The sequence below is a fragment of the Phyllobates terribilis genome, unplaced genomic scaffold (genome assembly GCF_046119375.1).
Source record: "Phyllobates terribilis strain yellow unplaced genomic scaffold, ASM4611937v1 Scaffold_9__5_contigs__length_417890890, whole genome shotgun sequence".
Taxonomy (NCBI): domain Eukaryota; kingdom Metazoa; phylum Chordata; class Amphibia; order Anura; family Dendrobatidae; genus Phyllobates; species Phyllobates terribilis.
The window spans coordinates 65,027,705-65,053,224 of record NW_027362769.1 but is presented as its reverse complement, the minus strand read 5'-3'; the positions used below and the strand labels follow the sequence as shown (position 1 = coordinate 65,053,224).

Genomic DNA, 25,520 nt, shown 5'->3' with positions numbered 1-25,520 from the left:
CTTGCAAAATGACCTTCAGCAGGCCACAAATGTGCATGTGTCTGCACAAACGGTTAGAAACCGACTCCATGAGGGTGGTATGAGAACCCGACGTCCACAGATGGGGGTTGTGCTCACAGCCCAACACCATGCAGGACGCTTGCCATTTGCCACAGAACACCACGATTGGCAAAGTCGCCACTGGCGCCCTGTGCTCTTCACAGATGAAATCAGGTTCACACTGAGCACATGAGACAGATGTGACAGAGTCTGGAGACGCCGTGGAGAGTGATCTGCTGCCTGCAACATCCTTCAGCATGACCGGTTTGGCAGTGGGTCAGTAATGGTGTGGGGTGGCATTTCTTTGGAGGGCCGTACAGCCCTCCATGTACTCGCCAGAGGTAGCCTGACTGCCATTAGGTATCGAAATGAGATCCTCAGACCCCTTGTGAGACCATATGCTGGTCCAGTTGGCCCTGGGTTCCGCCTAATGCAGGACCTCACGTGGCTGGAGTGTGTCAGCAGTTCCTGCAAGATGAAGGCATTGAAGCTATGGACTGGCCCGCCCTTTCCCCTGACTTGAATCCGATTGAGCACATCTGGGACATCATGTCTCGCTCCATCCACCAACGTCACGTTGCACCACAGACTGTCCAGGAGTTGGAGGATGCTTTAGTCCAGGTGTGGGAGGAGATCCCACAGGAGACTATCCGCAACCTCATCAGGAGCATGCCCAGGTGTTGTAGGGAGGTCATACAGGCACGTGGAGGCCACACACAATACTGAGCCTCATTTTGACTTGTTTTAAGGACATTACATCAAAGTTGGATCAGCCTGTAGTGTGTTTTTCCACTTTACTTTTGGGGGTGAGTCCAAATCCAGGCCTCCATTGGTTAATAAATTTGATTTCCATTGATGATTTTTGTGTGATTTTGTTGTCCAGAACAAAGTTTTCAATGAGAATATTTCATTCATTCAGATCTAGAATGTGTTATTTCAGTGTTCCCTTTATTTTTTTGAGCAGTGTATATATATATATATATATATATATATATATATATATATATATATATATACAGTACAGACCAAAAGTTTGGACACACCTTCTCATTTAACGATTTTTCTGTATTTTCATGACTTTGAAAATTGTACATTCACACTGAAGGCATCAAAACTATGAATTAACACATGTGGAATTATATACTTAACAAAAAAGTGTGAAACAACTGAAAATATGTCTTATATTCTAGGTTCTTCAAAGTAGCCACCTTTTGCTTTGATGACTGCTTTGCACACTCTTGGCATTCTCTTGATGAAGTTCAAGAGGTAGTCACCGGAAATGGTCTTCCAACAATCTTGAAGGAGTTCCCAGAGATGCTTAGCACTTGTTGGCCCTTTTGCCTTCACTCTGCGGTCCAGCTCACCCCAAACCATCTCGATTGGGCTCAGGTCTGGTTACTGTGGAGGTCAGGTCATCTGGTGTAGCACCCCATCACTCTCCTTCTTAGCAAATAACACTTACATAGCCTGGAGGTGTGTTTGGGCTCATTGTCCTGTTAAAAAATAAATGATAGTCTAACTAAACGCAAATCGGATGGAATAGCATGCCGCTGCAAGATGCTGTGGTATCCATGCTGGTTCAGTATGCCTTCAATTTTGAATAAATCCCCAACAGTGTCACCAGCAAAGCACCCGCACACCATCCCACCTCCTCCTCCATGCTTCACGGTGGGAACCAGGCATGTAGAGTTCATCCGTTCACCTTTTCTGCGTCGCACAAAGACACGGTGGTTGGAACCAAAGATCTCAAATTTGGACTCATCAGACCAAAGCATAGATTTCCACTGGTCTAATGTCCATTCCTTGTGTTCTTTAGCCCAAACAAGTCTCTTCTGCTTGTTGCCTGTCCTTAGCAGTGGTTTCCTAGCAGCTATTTTACCATGAAGGCCTGCTGCACAAAGTCTCCTCTTAACAGTTGTTGTAGAGATTTGTCTGCTGCTAGAACTCTGTGTGGCATTGACCTGGTCTCTAATCTCAGCTGCTGTTAACCTGCAATTTCTGAGGCTGGTGACTCGGATAAACTTAACCTCAGAAGCAGAGGTGACTCTTGGTCTTCCTTTCCTGGGGCAGTCTTCATGTGAGCCAGTTTCTTTGTAGCGCTTGATGGTTTTGCAACTTCACTTGGGGACACTTTCAAAGTTTTCCCAATTTTTCGGACTGACTGACCTTCATTTCTTAAAGTAATGATGGCCACTCGTTTTTCTTTACTTAGCTGCTTTTTTCTTGCCATAATACAAATTCTAACAGTCTTTTCAGTAGGACTATCAGCTGTGTATCCACCAGACTTCTGCACAACACAACTGATGGTCCCAACCCCATTTATAAGGCAAGAAATCCCACTTATTAAACCTGACAGGGCACACCTGTGAAGTGAAAACCATTTCCGGTGACTACCTCTTGAAGCTCATCAAGAGAATGCCATGAGTGTGCAAAGCAGTCATCAAAGCAAAAGGTGGCTACTTTGAAGAACCTAGAATATAAGACATATTTTCAGTTGTTTCACACTTTTTTGTTAAGTATAAAATTCCACATGTTTTAATTCATAGTTTTGATGCCTTCAGTCTGAATGTACAATTTTCATAGTCATGAAAATACAGAAAAATCTTTAAATGAGAAGGTGTGTCCAAACTTTTGGTCTGTACTGTATATATATATATATATAAATAAACGAATATAGTGGCCACAAATACAATAAGAAATGATCAAAATATGATATGTACTCAAAGAGGTATCAATAAACTGATAGCTCAGCGTGGAGAAAAAATAAGCCCTAACACAGGTCCGTCAAAAAAAGTATGTGTCTCAGAGAAAAGTGCCGCAAACCAAATTTTTTCATTTTACAAATTCCATATTTTTTTTCCACCTCTTAAAGAAAAAAAACTATGCAGGTTTGGAATTGCCATAGTAGTCCTGACATGAACAATCATTTTGCCAGGTCATTTTTACTGCACAATGAACAACGTAAAAACATAACCCAGAAAATAATAGCAGAATTGGATTTTTTTAACCATTTCAACCCAATGGGATTTTTTTCACTACACTATATTATAAAATTATCGGTGTCATTTAAAACTACCAATTTTCTCGCAGAAAAGAAGCCCTAATACCATTATGTTGACAGAAAAATATAAAGTTATGGCTCTCAGAAGAAAGGGAGGAAAAAGAAGAATGCATGAAAATGAAAATTCACATTGTCCTTGAGGGGTGAACTAAGAATCTGTCAGTGTTCCCGATCTGACACAGACTTTGTAACTCTTTTATCTGCCTTTTATCTGGACTCCTTTCAGCTGTTTTATGACCATATAAATGTTCCTCTCACCTGTGAAGTGGTCTGTGGTCACAAATCAGCACACTTACAGATAGAAAGTTAAGGGGTAATGTCTCTCATTGTGGAGAGTGACATGCCTGATATATCAGTGTAAGGAGACTTAAAGGCTATGCAAATTAAATATGCAAATTGACTCTTCAGAGAGGCAATGGACTTGAACCCTGTTACTAACTAATGGAAGTAGCAATCCTAAAAGTCAATATAAATCCTTTAACAAGTCGTTGCTGCTTCCAATAGGTGGTACTAGAGTTCAAGTCCTCTTCCTCTCTATAGAGGCAATTTACATATAAAAAAGTTAGAAACTCCTCAGCAGAATGAGCTCACTGAATGATTTGTAGTTGATTTTGCAGCCAGCAATTTGCAGGAAAATAAAGAGCCATAAAAGTAAAATAATGAACATTTCTAATTAAAAATAATTTAGAAATATTTTTTGACGAAAAAGACATGCATTTAAAGGGAATCTGTCAGCAGGTTTTTGCTACCCCATCTGAGAGCAGCATGTTGTAAAGGTGGAGACCCTGATTCGTGTGATGTGTCACTTACTGGGCTGCTTGCTTTTATTTTGATTCAATCACTGTTATATGTGCTGCAGATCTAGCAGTACTCTGAATGCTGAGCTCTGTATAACCCCACCCACTCCACTGATTGGCAGCTTTCTGTGTGCAATGTGCATAGGCAGAAAGCTGACAATCAGTGGTGGGTGTGGAGTTATACAGAACTCATGAAGGACTATGTAACAGCAGGTTCACTAGTCGTCTAGTGATAATCCCCTGCTGATAAAACAATGATTTTATCATATCACAACTTCACTAAGCAGCCCAGTAAGTGGCACATCATTGGAATCAGGGTCCCTGTGTCTACACTGTGCTGCTATCAGATTAGGTGGCAAAAACCTGGTGACAGATTTGTTTTATGTAAAAATTACACCAAACCCTGTAAATCTGTACCCAGTTTTATATATCCTCTGGTATCAATAATCCAGCCTTACACTGATTTACATCTTTCTTTTGATATTTCAGACCTTCGGTGCATCAGACTGGGAGTTTTTCAGAATAAAAGACCGATTCTTTCTGGCTGTGGCCAACAGTCACAATTACACCGTGGGGATAAAAATGCAAAAAACTGAAGAATACGCCATCATTTCCACTATCTATGAGCTGAACATCACGGCACAACAGTTTGTCAAGTACCAGGATATCCTCACTTACAGGTAATGTTTGTTCTGGCTATTTAGGATAAAAGAAGTGCAAATACAATTTCAACTAGAGGTCACCGAAGAAATATAGTGACAATCACCTCTAATCCAAATTATTCACTTCATGGCACTGCTATCCATTGTTAGGTAGGTGCTGCATGCTGGTCTGTTCCATGATTATGTAGAAGGATTTCTAAAGTAACAACTATGGCTCAAGTGGTGAGATTTGGCTGGATTATTTTGCTCGCATTTCTAGGATTATCTTTAAAGGACTGTGACAGGCAAGGATTAGTCTGTGCGGAGTGTGATGTTTTTCTGCATATTAATAATATCCACTTCCCACCATTTAATAGGGTTATATTCAATCTCAATGTTAGGTTTACACTGAAGATGCTGCCAGGACTAGTCCAAGTGGCCATTGCGATTGCTAGCAATTTTGTGTAAACCAGGAGTGGGCAATTCATTTTCCCAAGGGGCCACATGAAAAAATGTGACTGTTGGGGAGGCCGCACCAATAGGCTTAATCTAATTATGCCCTTATTATTTTAGCATTTAATATTGAGCAGAATAATGTAAGTTAACTAGTAGCTACTGCTAATACATATTAGGGCTCTTTCACTCATCAGTATTTCTGGAGCTGCGCTCAGCGAGCAGTGTCCTGAACCTCACTGAGCTCAGTGCAGTTCCGGGGCCCGCTCGTTGCAGGAGTCATTATTCCTGGCTCCTCTGCACTGAGCGGTCAGAGGATTACAGCAGGGGACACTTAGAAGAGGTGAGTATATGGATTTTTTTTATTTTATTATTTTTTACAGGTGGACACTGTGAGAGCAGACACTACTACTCTCATCATTGTCCCTGCTGGTGCTGATCGCAGGGCTGGCTGGGGACTATGATGAGGGCAGCGTTCAGCACCCGGCACTTGGGAACAGCGTTAACTGTACCGTTGATTCCCAAACGCCGGTACGTGTGCTCCTGATGCGGCACACGGATATCTCCGGTACAGATTTTTCCAGTACTGGACGTGTGAAACCTGCCTTATGGTAAGGCTTACTGTAACATGTCTTATTACCAGTGGCAGCTAATGAAAACTATATAATTTACTGCTTTTTAAAAAGTTTATACAAAGCAATAAATTATACTGCTCACATTATTTAGCCTTAAAGGGCTATTCCCATTACTAAGATCCTATCCCAATATGTAGTATAGTAATAATATTAGCGAATACCTCCAATTTGAAATGTAGTATAGTTCTTCTGATTTGCTATGTCACTTACCCCATGTGCAGAGCTTTGCAGTAGTTTAGGTATCCATGGTTATGACCGCTCACTAGCAACTAACTAACTGTCACTATATTAGTGGTCGTAAATATGGATACCAAAGCTACTGCAATGCCTGCACATGAGGTAAGTTACATAGCAAATCAGGAGAACTATACTACATTTCAAATTGGAGGTATTTGCTAATAGTATTATTATTACACCTACTACATATTGTTATAGGATCTTAGAGATGGGAATACCCCTTAACCTGCTATTAACCTGCAGATGTGCGGTTAATCTGTGGGTTAGTAGTGTTCCAAAGCTAAGTGGCCGCCAGACTGAAAGCTCAGCTACCGGCAGGAAATTAACTTTATACCTCCGGCCAGCCTCCAGCTTTCAGTCATAGAGGAGCGGCCATCGCTTCTCCAGTCACCGCTCATGTCTATGCCTATTATATTTAAAGGGAACCTGTCTTGTCCCCAAATGCTATTAACCTGCAGATATAGGATAAATCTGCAGGTTAATAGTGTTCTAAAACTGGTAGACCGCCACACAGAAAGCCAAGCTACGGATAGGAGATGAACTTTATTGCTCCCGGCAGCCAGAGTCATCGGGGCGTGTCAGCGTGACCTCAGTCACCGCTCATGCAGTGAGTGGCAGCGGTCAGCACACCCTGGTGCATTGACTGATAACTGTCTGTTCAATGATACACTGCTGAGACGGCTGTCACTGTCAGTCAGTGTACCAGGGTGTGCTGACAGCTGCCGCTCAGAGTAGAAGCGATGGCTGAAGCCATGCTGACTCACCCCAATGACATGTCCTCCCGGTAACTGTGCTTTTGGTGTGGCAGCCACACGATTTAGAACACTATTAACTGCAAATCAACCACATATCTGTAGGTTAATAGTGGTTGGGAACAGGTTCCCGTTATATATAATAGGCATAGACATATCTTGATCAGCTGCCAGCCCCACTATGATGTCTCCCATACCTTCTTCCTTGTCACGATCTTTGTCTCTATCACAGTATCAGTCTCTGCCTCTATCTCTGTCTTTATTTCTGTCACAATCTCGCTCTCGTTCTTTCTCCTACCACTTTTTGTCTTGTTCCAGTTCTTGCTCTCTTCTCTCTCGCTCACATTCTCTCTGCCTTTCCCTCCATTCTCCAAAGTCACATGTTCTCAGGTCTGTGCGCCCTCACAGGTGCAGTGCACACTGCGCCCAAGCAGTCTGTGATGCTGCTAGCATTGTCACCTGATTTTGATTTTCAGCCCTTTAGCTATCACAGTCCACGAACAGACAGGAACAGCTAAAGAGCCAGATGTGGCCAGCAGATTGTAATTTGCCCAGGCTTGGCATAAGCTGTAGGACAGTCAGCAATTTTTGTGTTAATACAGTCTTGACTAGCTGATTTAATGTCCCCCCCAACAATAAGTTTGATAATAGGGCAGGTAAATGGTGCCCAGATAAATAAAATGGCCATTTTTGTTATAAGTATGTACAGCACAGCCACACATAGAGGAATTGTTGCAGAAAAATATGGCACCAATTTTGCCAGAATCTACATGGAAATCCACAGAGAAAAATCTGTACCTAAATAAACAAAACAGCTTAGAATTAATAAAAAAAACACATTCCCTGCTGTACTTTAAAGGGAACCTGTCATATTAAAAAAAAACTATTAATCTGCAGATATTAGTTTAATCTGCAGGTTAATAGCGTTCTGAAGAAGTGCGGCCGCCTTACTAAAAGCCTGGCTGACAGGAGGAAATTAACGGTTTTGTTCCCAGCAGCCTCTGGCTTTCAGTCACCGCTCAGTACATAGTGAGCAGCAGCTGTAACCAAGCCCTGAACTATGACTGACAGCGAGTGTCAGCCGCTGTTCACTATGTACTGAGCAGTGACTGAAGCTGCGCCTCTGTGACTGAAAGCCCAAGGCTGCATGGAAGAATAAGGGTAATTTCCTCCCACTAGCTGGGCTTTCAGTGCGGCGGCCACTTGGCTTCTGAACCCTGTTAACCTGCAGATTAACCCAATCTCTGCAGGTTAGTAGTATTTTTTCACATCTTAGGTTCCTTTTAACACAACACAAGCCATTGAACATTTCAAGTTGTACCTTTCTGCATAAAGATATCTTGCTGTATAGAGGTATGTGCGTCAAGTTAAAAAAATGCTACATCTGTATTATCTAGACAAAACCCAAGATAAAAACATAATAAGCAAATACTCTGCAGTAAATAAATAAATAAACAGCAATAGTGCATGAAAATAATATAGGGTACTTAGTTAACATAATTTTGATCAAAAAACATAAAAGCCATACCACCACGTCATGGTGACCCTAATCAGGGCAGTCTTAACCTTTAATATTAAAACCTTATCATTTGTCAAGTGACGTGCATGTGGATAAGGGCTGAGTAGGACAGACCCAGCTAGTGGACATGGAGCCATGATGAACTACATGAATGTAATGGTCTGCTCAAACGAAAAGGTTAGGACCGTCCCAAATAGGGTCACTGTGACGTTGTGGGTTGGCTTTTACATTTTTTTGATCAAAATTATGTCAACTAAGCACCCTATATTATTTTCATACACTATTGCTGTTTATTTATTACTGCAGGGTATTTGCTTATTATGTTTTTATCTTTGCTTTTATCTGTTTAATGGCCAGTGTAAACACCAACTTATATCCCAGTTCATCTTTTTAGGTTTTTTAATCTGTATTATCTAACATTATTGGTCTTTGAACCTTGTAAAATAAGTAGCTGAGGCCTTTTCATAAGATCCCCTCCTTCTTTCAGTGCCGTTGACTGGGAGTTTTTTACAGTTGGAGAAGACTATTTCCTAGTTGTGGCAAATTCTTATGATGGTAATTCATTCTCTGTCAACAGTGTTATCTATCGGTAAGTAAAATGATGACTGTATTTCTCCAAAATATATATTGATCTTTTGGTACTGAACTGAAATAACCATATGTAACAGCTTTATGGAGTAGTTTTTTTTTAAGGGTTAGCCCACTAATGGACACCACCTTTAAACATCTCCAGTTTGGTGAATCAAATAAGAACACCATATACTTACTTCCCATGCCAGTGCCGCTCTGTGCTTTGTGTCCCTGGCAATCTTGTGACATTGTTTATGTTACATGAATGATGTATCCTATCAGTGGCTGCTGATGGGCTGCAGCCTTCAGATGACATAAACAATGTCTGATGGACTATGAAGACTGTAGGGCTCACCTGACATAAACAATGTCACAAGATTGCCAGAGGACCCAACACTTGGAGGGGAGGAGCAGCGCTGATCCAGGAGGTCCCTGAACTGTAAAAGATTGATAATTGCAATCACAATACTTTGTGTCTTTTTTATGCATTAATAAATTCACCACATCTAATTTTTTAAAGACAAGGACAAATGGTGCCCTATTTTTACAGATTGCCTATGAATTTCTGGAACTCTAAAGTACCGAGCACATACCATAGCCCTGTACACAGAGCCTAGAATGTACAACTCCTTTAGTATAGAATTGTACAGATTTTTACATATCTTCTTGGGAAGAAAACCTCTATACAAATGGAAATCAATATGTCTGTAACAATTTTTTTTTCTGTCTTGTTCATATGGAAAAAAAAAACACAAAAAAATAGAAATCTCATTGAAGGGGTTCTAAAAGAATATAACAAAAAAATAAAGAAAATGTAATTGTAAATAAATTCCTAAATAATTTGAATTAGAAAATCACATTTGTTTTGTCTAGGGAGGTAAAATTAAAATGGCCAACATCTTGTTACACTTACAGAATTCTGTCCTAGAATGTTAGGACAAGTACTTATGAGCATGTGCAATAGGAAGCTCCACCCCTATATTTATGTGTAGGTAGATGTGCTCCCAGTGAATTTTTGGATCCATCACTGGAGATGTCAGGAGTGCTGAGGTAAGAAGAGGCTGCTCACACTGCTGTCCACCATGTGTATCTGCTCTAACACTGGAGAGAGATACCAGGAGTCTTAAGGTAAGAGGGGGCAGCTAACACTGCTGTCCACCCTGTGTATCTGCGCTAACACTGGAGATACCAGGAGTCTTAAGGTAAGAGGAGGCTGCTCACACTGCTGTCCACCCTGTGTATCTGCTTTAACACTGGAGATACCAGGAGTCTTAAAGATAAGAGGAGGCTGCTCACACTGTTGTCCACCCTGTGTATCTGCTTTAACACTGGAGATATCAGGAGTCTTAAGGTAAGAGGAGGCACAATGTCTTTCTGATCTAATACTATGATAATGTCTGTAAAGCGCTGTGGAATTAAGATCGCTATATAAATGAGTAAAATAAATAAAAAATAAATAAAGTGGTGCTGAGGTAAGAAGAGGCTGCTTACACTGGTGTCCACCCTGTCTATATGCTCTAGTACTGGAAATAAGAGGAGTCTTAAGGTAAGAAGAGGCTGCTAACACTGCTGTCCACCATGTCTTTCTGATCTAATACTGGAGATACCAGAGTTGCTGAGGTAAGAAGATGCTGCTCACACTGCTGTCCACCCTGTCTATCTGAGCTAATACTGGATATACCAGGAGTCTTAAGGTAAGAAGAGACTGCTCACACAGTTGTACACCTTGTCTATCTGCTCTAATACTGGAGACAACAGAGGTGCTGATGTAAGTAAAGGCTGCTCAAACTGCTGTCCAGCATGTCTTTCTGATCTAACACTGCAAATACCAGAGGTGCAAAGGTAAGAAGAGACTGCTGGCATCGCAGTCCAATATATTCAGAATATTAGTACATGGTATAACTTTTCTCCAGGTCACAGAAGTGGAAATTACTAATGCACATACTAACATACACCTGTCATGTTAACCTTCTTGGTCAGGTTTATGTCAGTGTGATTAGGTGGTGGACTTTTTAATTCTATCGTGATTACCTCTTAAGACAAAACAATTTTGATTTGCTAATTTTTTGACTAAAAGTATTTTGAATTTATTTCTAATGATATTTCTTTTAGTTGCTTTTTTTTATTTCCTGGAGAACCACTTTAAGCTTTATGGAAACCCTATTATGACTTGGTACGATACGGAGCCATATAACTGGTGTGCAGTGACCCAACTTTTAATAATTCTAAGGATCTAAACAGTTTTACACCCTCATAACACAACATCATTTGAAGATATGTCTCATGGCTATACCATGTGGTGGTCAAAGTTCAGTTTAGTAGAACAAGCCCCCATCTTGTGGCCACAATAAAGATATCAAACCCTGGTTACATTACATGTTACTTGTATACAATTGATTGGGGTGACAACCATTTGTTATTCAGGCAAAGATCTTTACATTATTGTGGGCACAAATGTTATTATTGCTATTAATTACCATTTTTTTTACAGGTGGCAGGGCTATGAGGGATTTGTGGCTGTCCACTACTTGCCTACCTATGGCTGTCGAGATTGGGAAGCATTTAAAACCAGCAATGGCTCCTACATAATGTACTCCAGTGCCAAGGAGACAACTGCAAGAGTACTGAAGCTGCGGACACTATGAATTCTAGGAAGCAGAGAATATATTAGATCAGTCTGTGTGGAAAATTTGGGAAAGCAGTTTATGATCACTGCATATCAAATAATCCTCTAGGCATTGCAATTAATGGAAATTAAAGGAAGCTGTATGTATAAATACACCTAATATCAGGATGTATCACCTGGGTGCAAGGGTGGTAGGCTATGTTCACATGTCACAGGTTTGTTGTAGAATGTTCTAGAACTGTTTTATCTTAATAAGGTTTGCAGAATTCCATGCGAGAGGAAAAACAACTCTACTCACATGTATGCGACTGATATTTAGCCACAGAATTTTTTGCAACTAATTTGCCATGTATGAACGTGTCCTAAAGCTGGTGTTAAGACAATGATCTATAACTGGCGATGCAACTATTGCTGCTTTTTGCTATGTCACTTTGTGTACATGGGTGCTGTCATTGAGATTAATATAGCTATAGCACTATAGTAATCTAGTACATAGCAGAAAACCAGTTGTTCTACATCAGGAATAATTTTGAATGCCTGCAAGCGCATATAATAAAATCCTACACTCTGTGCATTGCTGTATGGTGTACAGCACTGTTTTTGGGGTTAGTTCACATTTCACCTTTATTTCCGTTCTTTTGTTCGATGATAGGAACAGAAAAACGTAAATAATGATAGTTCTGGAATATGTAAATGTTGGACACCAGCCGAGGGATCCTATTGACTACACAGGGTTGGTCACATTTTTGTCATTTTATTGCACAAAATACAACAGCCTTCTGAGCTATTATGTCTGGCATTTTTTTGCTGATCCAATAATGGAGGCTCCAACACAGATGTGAATATAGCCTTACAGAGGTTTGCACAATAAAGCAATTATTGCTACAATTTTTGGGAATTTATATGGACTACAATAGAAAAAAATCCTCTGGATGTTTCTGTATATAATGAGGCATAAGGAGATACAGTATGGTATCATACAGTGTAATGGGTGCCATAGTTCAGTTTTGGACAAACTGAGGTTGGCACACAACGTACCATATTGATCTATATTTACAACCATACTGCATTGTGGTAATTGAGATCTAGAACTGTTTTATATATATTCTACTAGTCCCAGGGGCGGACACAGACAGTGCAGGGCCCCTCAGCAAGAACTGTATATGTGCCCTCTCTTATCCCATAACTTATCATAAATACCTGTAATATTTTTCTCTCTAACAATTCTCCAGTATGTGGACTATGAAGTTTAGTTGTGCAATGTAATTGATGGTAGGAAACAGCTTTTATGATGACATTGGGCTCCCTAAGCTAATGGGTCCAATGGTTGCTCCAATGATACGTCCAGTCCTACATGATATTATTCGGAGCAGGCGGTTTCAGTATTGCTTAGAACATGTTCTCTCAGCTTTTACTTCATAGCAAATACACAAATCACAGATATGACACAAAACAATGTTTATTAGGGGAAAAAATTGTCTTCAGTAAATATATTTGAAAAAAGTAGAGGAAATAATTATGTGATACCTCAATGTTGAGGAAGAAATCAAAATCAATGTTGAGAAAAAAAACAACTAAAACAAAACCCAGTTATTACTTTATTGATCCTCTGGCTTCTTTGAAATATAGACTTTACAATTTTCTACATCATGCGGGTGCCAGCTGGAAAAGCAATTGACAGATTAGCTTTGGAGAATGGGCCTTTTCATGATTATATATATACAGGGTGGTCCAAAAGTAGGTGGACAGAAAGTGTAATAAGGTTATGAAGGGGGAGATTTATCAAACATGGTGTAAAGTGAAACTGGCTCAGTTGCCCTTAGCAACCAATCAGATTCCACTTTTCATTCCTCACAGACTCTTTGGAAAATGAAAGGTGGAATCTGATTGGTTGCTAAGGGCAACTGAGCCAGTTTCACAGATCTAGTTTTCACAGATAGATCTCCCTCAAATCTGTTCTTTTCAGATAACACATAATGGCAAATAATTTAAATACAGATCAAAGAAGATGGATTTTAACAGAGTATTGGAAATCTCAAAATGCTGAAACCGTTAGAGCAAATTGGGTTGAAACATTTGGTACTCAAGCCCCAAAGAGACAAACCATTTACCGCATTCGTGACAAATTCAATGCCACTGGCTCCATCCTTAATGCTCCAAAAACTGGTCGACCCAAAACCGTCTGTACAGAAGATAATAAACAACTTGTTGCTGAAACATTTGTTCAGAGTCCAAAAAAGTCCACAGAAGAGCCTCTTTGGAATTGGGAATTTCACGAGCTTCTATCATGCCAATCCTGAAATCTATTGGGTGGAAAGCTTATCGTCCACGTCTAATTCATGGTTTATTGGAGGATGATCCAGACAGGCGGCTGCAATTTAGTGTTTGATAAATCTCCCCCTTCATAACCTTATTACACTTTCTGTCCACCTACTTTTGGACCACCCTGTATATTTAATATTTTAAACAAAAATGTTCAAGGCAATATAGACCCAAACTGTTTGCTGGCCATGCTATTGAGTTGATATTTCTTTCCTTTTCCCCTTCCCTTTACTTGACTTGAAATCCCATATTATAAATGAGCGGGGAAACATTGTTTCCTCCAGGACATTTTTATATGTTTCATTACACAGGCAGGTAACAGATAAAAGTTCCAGCATCATGTTCTTGGCCAGTGCTGAATCATCTATCATGTACACTCCATGATTGCTTCTCTTTAGTCTGGTGTAACTTTGATAAACTCCTGTTTAGTTGCTTGTTTGACTTTTCTTTGTGTAAATCTCATTTCATTTAGATGATTTCTTTTAGTTCTGTTAACATTCTTTCTCCTATTTATTTTTCATTTGTTCTGTTGTGCGTCTTTAATTTCTAAGGCATATTGCTTTAAGTTTTCAATCGTTGACGTCTTTTTGGTTTACTCTTATATTTTCTTTTTATAACTTTCCCATTAGACTCAAATTTTGCACACAGCAGACTGGGAACAGCCAATATCTATTGCAATACTCCATTGTGGATTTTCATCTTGAAGGAGTTTTATAATTTTTTTAATTGTTTTCATTGACAATTTACTTATTAAGGTCATGTTCTCTTTCAATTAACCAGGAGAACGGCTAATTAAGGTCTTTACAACTCCCTTTAACTGCAGACTAATTTTCTTTTTTTGTAATGTGTGCCAGTATTGGTTTTAGAATTGCAAATTACAAAGTGATTCCATAATTCCTTCCTCTACATAATCTGAAAGTGATTCCATCGTTTTTTCCTCAACTTTTTATAAAGAAAACCCCGAATACATTATTCACCTAAGTCAGGAGTGGACATACCATTGGCGCAACCTGTGCAGCCGAACAAGGGCCCAAGAGGTAAAGGGGCCACTACACCTTCAAAGCAGGTGAAATTTAGCATTCTGATCAATTATTGGGCTGGAAAGGGCCACATATTGTTCCTTCACAGGGGCCTTCTTCTGTGGCCCAGGGGTATCATATATGAGTTGCATTCTGTTACATCAGTGATTTGTGAACTTGCTACAAAGCAAAAAATCTGGATAAACGCCTTGTCGGGGTAAATGCACACAATGTGTATTTGGTGCATGATTGCAAGGGGAGAATCCACAAAATAATACATTACCAGCTAAGTAGATGTTTTTTTCCAAGTGTAAATTGACCATTAATGTGCCAAATTCTATGTCCCTTATTATGCTTTGGGGTCTCTCCAGATCCCAGAGCATAATAAACCTAATATGTATAAAATAAAAAATAAATACTTATACTCATCTTACCACCAGAGCTGTGGAGTCGGTAAGCCAAACCACCGACTCCGACTCCTCAATTTCCCCAACTTTCGACTCCAACTCCGACTCCACAGCACTGGTAGGGGGAGCTTCACTACTAAGCATGTACATAAAGTACAGCACTTATTCATCTCAACTAAAAGCCGAAATCCTTAGATCAGGAATAGAACAGACATTTTTAGGACATTTCATCACTTTTCAAAATTCTTATGAAAAACATATTCAGCATATACTGTATTGAACTAATTGAACTACTGTACCCAATTTATTATATATTTTAGGCGTTGGAGTCGGTCCATTTTATATTGACTCCAACTCCTACTCCACCAAAATGGACTCCGACTCCACAACTCTGACTTCACAGCCCTGCTTACCACTGACCTCTTCGGCTCCTCAGCTAATCACCGTCACCTGTTCGGACCTCTCCTTATCTTCTAATCCCTGCTACTCGCGCTGGGAAGGTTCTGCACAAGCACGTAAAAGATCACTAGGTCATGACATCATGATGTGCACCATAATCTTGGGCGCGAATGTGCAGGATCAGCCCAGGCCTCAGAGCCAGAAGTCCTGTTGATTTCATTGCTTGCGGTGGGGAACAGAAGATGTGATGAGGACCAGATGGATGACAGTAAGGGGAGGAGGGCAAGAGAGGTGAGCGATGAGGAAAGTGTAAGTATTTTTTTTATCCTTTTGATGACCCTTTACTGGCCAGAAAAATGGTGGCCAGCTTTGCATTTTGCTGAATCCACACAAAAGTGAATTACAAAAAAACGCAGTTTGGCGAATGTGGATTTTTGCAAAGTTTCTCTAGTGCCTGGTATGCCGGCATTTTGAGTGCCAGCCAAGGAAGTTTGCACCTCCCTTATCTGGCTGCGAAAGAGAATCGAAGTGGATGCTGGAACAGGATAGTGTTCATCTTTTTGCTCATCTCTATTAATAATGAATTTATAAAACTAAGCATATTTCACTAGCTGCATAGCACAATAAGCTAATATGAGAGCAAGACAGGATTCGCTTTTTTATTTTTTTGTTTGATTTCGGGTCAAACTCCAACCAAAGGTATGTTTGATAATTATATGCTCCTCTACAAAGCCAGTGATGTTATCTGAATACACTTAGACATCCTTGTTTAAAATTCCCAAGTAATGTATTATTCAGAAGAAGTAAGCTGCTTTCCTAAATATACATATCAGCTCAAAAAGCTTGTGATTTAATGGCTATAAGGAATGTGCAGCTACAAGTATATCACTTCCAAAATTAGCTCAATAAGAGGTCGTAACCGTCATATGCATTCTCTCCAACTATACTGGATCTTTATCAAGGGTATGGCTATAGGGAGTGCAGAGGAAATATTTGTATCCCATCTCTGAGGCTTAAAAGGAGACAGAGTCCCTAATTCTAGTGATGTGTCACTTATTGGGCAACTTTTTGTAGTTTTGATACAATCTCAGTTTTATCAGCAGGAATTATCACTAGCGAACTAGTACACCTGCTCCTAATCCCACCTCTACCACTGATTGGAAGCTTTCTGCCTATGCACAGTGAACACAGAAACTTGCCAGTTTAGTGGTGTGGGAGGGGTTATACAGAACTCAGCATTCAGAGAACTGGTAAATCTGCAGCAGATAAAACAGTGATTGTATCAAAATGACAGCAAGCAGCCCAGTAAGTGAAACAATACTGGAATCAGGGTCTCTGCCTCTAAATTATGCTGCTTTCAGATAACATAGCAAAAACCTGATGACAGATTCTCTTTAAGGGACACAAAGGACACTGGCATGTGGTAGCTGAAGGCCCTTACAAATATTACATTGGGGCTCAGCAGTCTCTTGTTATGCCTTTTGATTGCAGCCCATTTTTCTGCCCTGTAGTACTTTGTATCAGATTTCTAAAATGAGTTTGTAGAATAACTCATATATTAGGAATATACTTGATGTCTGTGTTTAGCTTTCTCTGCTGTGTTATTCATTGTTGTTCACGGCAAAGTCAGAAAGACTTGGGTCTTTTTCACATCACGTCTTAAGTGTCCCTATTTGAGCTTTGGAAATTCTTGGAGACATGGCCGAGTGATCTTTGTGAAAGCCAATACTTCTTTTACGTGTGGTTTAAACATAGTCGTGTCCCAGTTGTGTCACGCTATCGCTGAGCCGAGGTTAAGATAATGCAGCTAGCAATTCAGAATTTGACATTACAACATCATAAAGTAATTTTGGCCCCGTTGGAATAGAATATCGCACGTGAGTTATATTTCTTTCTCACATTAAGTCTTAAGTGTTGTTAGTTGACCTTTTAAAAATCTGAGCAGTATAGTCAGGTGACCTTCATCAAATCCAATATTAGTCTTACACATAGTTTAAATACAGTAGGAGATGTATGTCTTAGTTGTGTCACAAAATACTATAGTTCATTCCCCCATGTAGCCAGGCGGAGAAAATATTGTGTGGCAGGACCTTTTTACAGGGAAACTGTCAGCAGGATTTCACCCACTCAAATTATTTATATCTGCACGTTGCTCTTTCAAAGACAAGTCCAGTAATATCTTTATATGACCAGTTTATTCCTCCATTACTGAGAAATCAGCGTTTGAATAGATAGAAAAATGAGGCTGAAGAACTATTTGTAGACCCGAAGCCTCTGCCACTCCAGCTCTATTCACCACCTGGGTCCACCTCCTCCTGCTTCCCTGAAGGCTCCTTTGCCTGAAAACACAGAGCATAGAGGCTGTCAGTCAAGCAGGAGGCGGCGGTGCTGGTTGGGGAACACAGCTGGAGTCCTAGAGGCTTCAGATCTACTATAGCTCTTCAGCCTCATTTGCAGATCAATACAAACACTGATTTATCAGTAATGGAGGAACAGAATGACTATGTAAAGGTATTTCTGGACTTGTCTTTAAAAAAGCTACATGTGCATATAAATAGTTTGGGAGGGTGGGGTGTGGACCTGCTGACAGATTGCCTTTAAAGGATATATCCACCTTCACAACCTTTTTTTCCAATGTGTCTAAAATAAAAAAGAATTCAACTTTGCAAAAAGCAATGCTTAAAAATAACCTACTGTTTTGTGTGTACAGCTCCCAATCACATCTATGTGTCTCCATGGTAACGGACTATAAACAAACCCTGTGTAGTCTGATTTTGCCATCATATTCTCTTCCACTATTCCTCTAAAAACTCCACTTGTAAACTTCTCTTTGAAATTAGATTTTAGCAAAAGCATAGCATAAATCAATGAATAACTAACTACCTGCATTTCAAAGTCTACATCTAGCATGGTGTTTGCGCCCCTGAGATAAGAGTAGGAGTGAAAAACCCATAGTCTTCCAGATTATGAATATCTTATTAACATGACTGAATAGAAATAGTGCTATTTGCTGGTGGTAAAGGTACTATCAGCGCCATTTGCATTGTATAAGCTTCTTAAAGGGATAGTTTATTGTGTATTCATTGTATATTGTAGTGAGATTGCTCTAAGCTACTGTTGGTTAAATTTTTTAAGTTTGTATAACTATTATATTTATAATGTGTCCATCAATGACCTTATATTTAAATTGTATTAATTTTAATATTATCAATGTATTTATTTTATTTTCTTGACTAAGTACAGCTGGGATTGACAAACAGATTTTATGTGTAATAATAAAATGATTTTAATAAATCTGCCTTACATGCTAAATGTATTATTGATCTATCTATCTATCTATCTATCTATCTATCTATCTATCTATCTATCTATTGACCCACCTATTCATCTATCCTTTTCATATAAAGAATTGCATGTCCTCCGTGTCCTAAACCTTATGAGCACATCATGCAATTCCATGGCAGAACTTCCTTACATATCTGCTGTACAGCTGCGGATAATATAAACTTACCTCTGAGAACTGTTTCATAACTTTAGAAACAAGATGTGCCTAGGAGGTTGGAGTAAGACATTCTGCCACAAGTAGTTTTGATGGAAAATTCTCTAAAGGACTTCAAGAGAGGCTTGAATACATTTTTGAAAGATATATCACAAGTTATATCTGTTAGAATTCTGGAGATTTTTTTCCGGTTGCCATGCTTGGAATAAGAAAGAAATATTAGTTTCTAAATAAGGCAATGGAGAACTACTATATATACACAGCAGGTGAAATAAGTATAGAACACGTCACCAATTTTCTAAGTAAAAATATTTCTAAAGGTGCTATTGACATGAAATTCTCACCAGATGTCGGTAACAACTCATCCAATCCACTCAGGCAAATAAATGAAACCATGGATGTCCATAAATTAAGTTTTGTGTCATAATAGTAATGACACAGGGAAAAACTATTGAACACATGAAGAAAGACAGGTGCAAAAAGCTATAGAAAGTCATGGCACCAGCTGAAATCTACCAGTAATTAGAAAGCAATACTGCCACTTAGTGAAAAATAATATCAGCTGGTTCAACTGATGGCATATAAAAAGATGTGTCGATATCAAGGTGCCACACAAGAAACATCTCATGAAGAGTAAAATTAGTGAGCTGTCTCAAGACATTTGCAACCTTATTGTTGCAAAACATACTAATGGCATTGGTTACAGAAGAATTTCAAAACTACTGTAAGTTCCAGTGAGCACTGTTGGGACAATAATCCAGAAATGGAAAGAACATTATTTCACCATAAACCAGCCACGACCAGGTGCTCTCCACAAGATTTCAGACAGGAGTAAAAAGAATTATCAGAAGAGTTGTCCAAGAGCAAAGGACCACCTGTTGAGAACTACAGGAAGACCTGGAATAAGCAGGTTCAAATGTTTCAAAGAAAACAACAAGCAATGCACTCAACCTCCATGGCCTGTATGCACGCTTACCACACAAAACTCCATTGCTGAACAAAAGTCATGTTCAAGTGCGTTTAAAGTTTGCTTAACAACATTTAGACAAGCCTGTGAAATACTGGGAGAATATAGTCTGGTCAGATGAGACTGAAAGTGAACTTTTTGGATGCCATAATATACACCATGTTTGGAAGCCAAAAGGCACTGCATAGCATCCACAAAAACATCATACCAACAGTGAAGTTTTGAGGTGGGAACATCATGGTGTGGGATATTTTTCAGCATACGGCACTGGCAAACTTCATATAATTGAAGGAATGATGAATGGACAAATGCATCGAGATATTCTTGATAAAAATCTCCTGCCATATACCAGGATGATGAAAATTAAATGAGGGTGGTCATTTCAGCAAGACAATAATCCCAAACACTCAGCCAAAAAAAAGTCTCAATTGGTTTCAGAGAAAGAAAACAAAGCTGCTAGAATGGTCTAGTCACTCACTGGACCTGAATCCAATAGAAAATGTATAGAAGGAACTAAAGCTCAGAGTTCATAGAAGGAGCCCACAGGACCTTCAGGATTTGAAGAGTGTTTGTGTGGAAGAATGGGCCAAAATCACACCTGAGCAATGCCTGCGACTAGCTTCTCCATACAGGAGGCTTCTTGAAGCTGTCATCACCAACAAAGGCTTTTGTACAAAGTATTAAATAAATTTCAGCAAGCATGTTCAATAATTTTTCCCTGTGTCATTTCTCATGATTACACATAATTTATGGACATGATTTGATTTCTTGCCTGTGTGGATTGGATGGATCGTTACCGACATCTAGTGAGAATTTCATGTCAATAGCACATTTAAAAATGGATATACAGTACATAGAAAATTGGTGACGTACAGTATATAACAACCGGTAAGTCTAATTATTAATTTAACAGATGTCCTGCAGACAGTTGACTGTAAAAGGGAGTTACTTAACAAAGAAAACCCCTTCCTATTTCATGCAGTCAGCAATGGGACCACAAGAAAGAGAAATATCACCTGATCTGAGACCTGTGAAAGAAATTAATTTCTTTACACAAGAAAGGTGAAGTTTACAAGAAGATGAGCAAAGCTTTACTTATCAGTCAAAACACTCTAGCAAGCGAGATACAAAAATTCAACAAAGATGGAATTTCAACCATCCCACAGAGACGTCCAGGCCGACCATAGAAGTTTACACCTAAATATGAGAGTCTTCTGATGAGAAAGATTGAAGAAAATTAACATACAAGTACACTGCCATTAGCTAAAGAAGTAGAAAGCCAAACTAAGGTGAGTGTTTCCCATCACACAATACGGGATACACTGCAGAGGAATGCTATGCATGGATGTTGATTGTTGACCACAAAAGCCTCTCTTAAAGCCCATGCCCAAAAAAGCCTGCCTATTATGAGCCAGGGTCCATGCTGAAAAATATGAAGACTACTGGGACTCTATACTCTGGAGTGATGAGACCAAGATAAATGTTTTTGAAACTGATAGCATCAAATCTGTACGGCACTGCAAACGTGAGGAGTACAAAGAAAAGATGCATGGTGCTTACAGTGAAACATGGTGGTGGTACTGTACTTATCTAGGGCTGCATGAGTGCTGTTGGTGTCAGGGAGCTACATTTCATTGATGGTATCATGAATTCACATATGTACTGCTCTATATTGAAAGAGAAGATGCTGCCATCACTCCGTGCCCTTGATAGATGTGCACTCATCCAACATGACAATGATCCAAAACACACATCTAAGGCCACTGTTACATTTTTAAGAAGAACAGGGTGAAAGTGATTCAGTGGCCAAGTATAACTCCTGATCTAAGCCCAATCACACACCTATGTGCATCACTCTCCATCCAGGCGCTAAAAGGGGTCATTCTTGAAGAATCGAAAAAAATAAATGTTGCAGTATGCCACCAACTTGTTAATTCCCTGCCTTAAAGACTTAAGGCTGTAATTAAAAATCATGAAGGTCATAAAAAACACTAGATGTAGTAGTTTTTGATGTGGGGTGTATTCATTTTTGTTTCAACTAATTTGAGTAAAACTGAAGATTTTGTAATGAAAGTTATATTATTAACCTTACTTTCATGCTATGGGTTAAAACTAGTGTTGAGCCACCCCCGTAGTGTTCGAGTTCGGTTCGGTTCGTCGAACACCCGTGTGTTCGTCGAACTGTTCGTCGAACACCTTCGAACACCGTTAAAACCAATGGCAGGCAAACAAAACACATAGAAACACATACAAAACACCTTCAAAGGTGTTCAAAAGTTGACAAACTGCTCAGAAGACATAACTAACACATGGAAAAGTGACAAGTACATATAGTCATGCGAAAAGAAAAGAGGTGGAGGAGCAAAAGGAGGGGGAGACACAGATATAGGCATGTCATGCCCTTCTAAAATCCAAAAAGTGAGAAGCCGACACGGCCAGTCCGTTCCTGCCCGTGCCACCTCCGTGTCTCCGGGTTTGTGCCAGAGCCGCGGTGGACCCTGACGGCCAGCCCCCCTCTCCCAATACTGGTGCCTGTCCGCTGGTGGGTCAAGCGAGCCCCCTGTGGTGGAGGCAGCTCTAAGCTTTTTAATTTAAATTGTCTCTCTAATTTGAATGAATACACTTTAAATCCTTTTACAAGGATCTATTGGAGGGCAAGTCTCATGCCAGCAGCCGCGTAATTCCAGCTCCAGTAGCGTCCACTAAAGCTGCTGCAGTTATAAAGCTTTTATAAGGATCGAGCTCGGCTGTCCACCGCAAGGCATCCTACCGCCAGTCCCAGCTCCTATGCCTTGGGGTGCCTCCTGATGCTCTTCACTGAGTATCCCGTGGTCCCGAAGCATTTCCTTTGAAAAAATTAAGTGTCCAAACTACAGGTGGTGTAGCTTGCTTAACAGCCGGGATAATCCGCTGACTAGCAGACACTGCTACTAGGCACAAAGTATTTCCTGGGCTAGATGTGTGGCACCCCAGGGGTCTGGTTGCCACAGTAATAGAAATATTATGTCTGAGAGCAAGTGGGAGGTTTCTCTGGTCAGGAGCCCTAAGCATGCAACACGGCCCACCCAGACCTGGGAGGGGAGTAATCTGCCCTTATAAACTGGGTCTGGGGCGGGATTAGGAGAGACAGAGCCTGCAGAACAAGCAGAGCAGTCAGAGCCTGGAGAGGGAAAGTAAGAACCAGGAGCTCTGTAGGAACAGTAGCTGAATACCAGGGGCTGGAGCTGAGCAGAGTTCGCCCTGGTTGAAGACACTAATACCGGACACGGAGTCCGAGGCTGTGGGGACATCCAGGTCCAGCAACAGAATCCAACCGGCAGGGGATTCCATGTCCTCTGGCCATAGAAGCCCGAAGGCAAGGTCACAAGCAAGGGACCAGCACCGCCATCGTGAAGCGGAGGCTAACAGAAGGCCCCAAGTCACCGGCCATACGGGTGAGCACCACACGGTATACTCAGGGACGTGGGCTACTTCTACCCGCATAGAGCAAGGTAGCCAGGAAAGAGTGCAGATAGACGGGGAGGCCTACAACTCCACCTGGCCAGGGGGAGATCCTACTTGCTTACAGACTGACCAGGCCCCTACTGCTAACCAGTACTCCCGGGAGGGTCTGCGTTATACCATCAGTAAAGACCCTGAACTGCACCACACGTCTCTGTGTTTCATCGCCGCACCAGCACCATCAGTCCTGGGATGCTCACACCATCACTCCCATCATCCACACTAGCTGCCCTGAGGCAATACTTCTCCCGTGGGGAGTTATCCCATACTCGGCTGCGCAAACAACATCAGCCTCAGCGGTCTGCAGCGCAGCGGCGGTCCCCACTGACCGCAATCCACGGGTGGCGTAGTCGGACATTGTTATTACCTAAGACTGCCACAGGTTTGACCGCCCTGGGCACGGACCGGGTTACCACCACACTGAGACTACAACCCCCAGTGATCCGGCTCCGGGTATCCCCTGCACAGCACAGGACCAGGGGGCACGTCAACTTTGGCGTAGTCGGCAGGATTTCGTGCCCGCAACCACCGGGTACTGCGTGCCTGAAAAAGACTTTTGAACTTACCTGTGGCGAAGTTTCCCGCCGTCCAGAGTCGTTTCCCGCCATAGGACGCCATCTTGGGTCGTTTCCCGCCATCTTCTGCCGTCTTCCCGCCATCCGCAGCCGCTTCCCGCCATCGAACGCCATCTTCGGGACGCCGCGCGGGAAGAAGAGGGGCGTGGACGCCAAAAGCGCGCGAGATCCGAAGCTCCGCCCCACGCTCCGACGCTGCGTAAGGTCCTGGAAGGGAGGAAGAGCGACGCTGACGTCACAGGAGCGCGACGCAAGGTCCTCGACCCCGACGATCGACTGCGGAGCCGCGGCCTACGGAAGAAGAGCATCGCAAGGTAGGCCACGGTCCACTAGGGGGGAAGGAGGATGTCGGACACCGAGGGGAGCTCCACCGCCACACCGGCCGCCAGCGCAACCGCTGCTGCGGTCATGCCTTTCACCATGCCCTATATCCCGGGGGCAACCTGGCTACCCCAGTACTCAGGGGAGTCACATACCCTAAGTGACTTTAGGGAAAGACTGGATAGCCTCTTCCAGGTATACCCCCTCACAGAAGAGCAAAAAGTGAGCATCCTGGTGGCCCAGTTAATCGGGGCAGCCCAAAGGGAGGTAAAGTCCTGGTCATCTGGGAAGAAGAGGACTGTCAGAGAGATACTAGCCCGGCTGAAAGACACATTTGACACCCGCACCTCAGCCGAAATAAAGCTCAGATTTTATGGGTGCAAACAACGGGCACATGAAAGTATAAGAGACTATGCCCTAAACGTACAAGAGGCCCTGAGAGCCATTAAGCAGGCAGACCCTGACAGCGTGGGAAATGAAGACAAGCTGTTGACCGAACAATTTATTGAGGGTCTACTGTGCAATGCCCACCGAACCCAGTTGCGGGAAATGGCCTTACAGGACCCTGACCTGGACTTTGTACAGTTCAAGGACAGAGCCATCCGGGTGCTCCGAGAACCGGCACCAGGTGGCGCTGTGACCCACAGGCGCCCTGCTATCACTTATCATCAGGACGCGGCGCCCTTGTCTGCAGGGCCTGTGGGAGCTGATGCGCAGGCTTTGAACAATGACCCGGCTACAGACCTGCACCATCAGGTCCAAGAGCTGACTAAGAGCGTTGCCGCGCTAACCAGAACTGTGCAGTTTTTACAGGTCTCTTCTCCAGGAAAGATCCAGCTGGCATTCGGATCGGAGGACGGGTCGTGGCGCCAACTGAGGAGGACCCCACCGGCCAGAGGAAGACCCAGCGACCGGTACAACGAGGACGGACGACCCATCTGCCGCCGCTGCAATCAACCCAGACATATGGCAAGGAACTGTCATTTAAACGGGCACAACCTGGGGTAGAGGGCCAACCCCCAGGCATAAGATCATCAGGCCCATCGAACTGGCGTGACAAATACGTAGGGGAACGTCCGGTCTTGCCTGTGGTACTGGACGGCATTCCTATGAGTGCCCTACTGGACACCGGGTCACAGGTCACCACCATCCCGTACGTGCTCTTCAAGCGGTACTGGAA

At 41.7% G+C, this 25,520-nt stretch overlaps 1 protein-coding gene across 1 annotated transcript in view; it reads left to right on the top strand.

Annotated features, from left to right (window-relative positions):
* The window catches only part of TSPEAR (thrombospondin type laminin G domain and EAR repeats), a 251,202-nt gene extending 238,103 nt beyond the window's left edge, over nt 1-13,099 (top strand). The window contains exons 10-12 of the mRNA XM_073646543.1: nt 4,387-4,577; nt 8,622-8,723; nt 11,196-13,099. Of these exons, the coding sequence (XP_073502644.1) occupies nt 4,387-4,577; nt 8,622-8,723; nt 11,196-11,349 (447 nt within the window). The 3' untranslated portion in view covers nt 11,350-13,099. The remainder of the gene's footprint in view (nt 1-4,386; nt 4,578-8,621; nt 8,724-11,195) is intronic.
* Nucleotides 13,100-25,520: the final 12,421 nt, after the last annotated feature.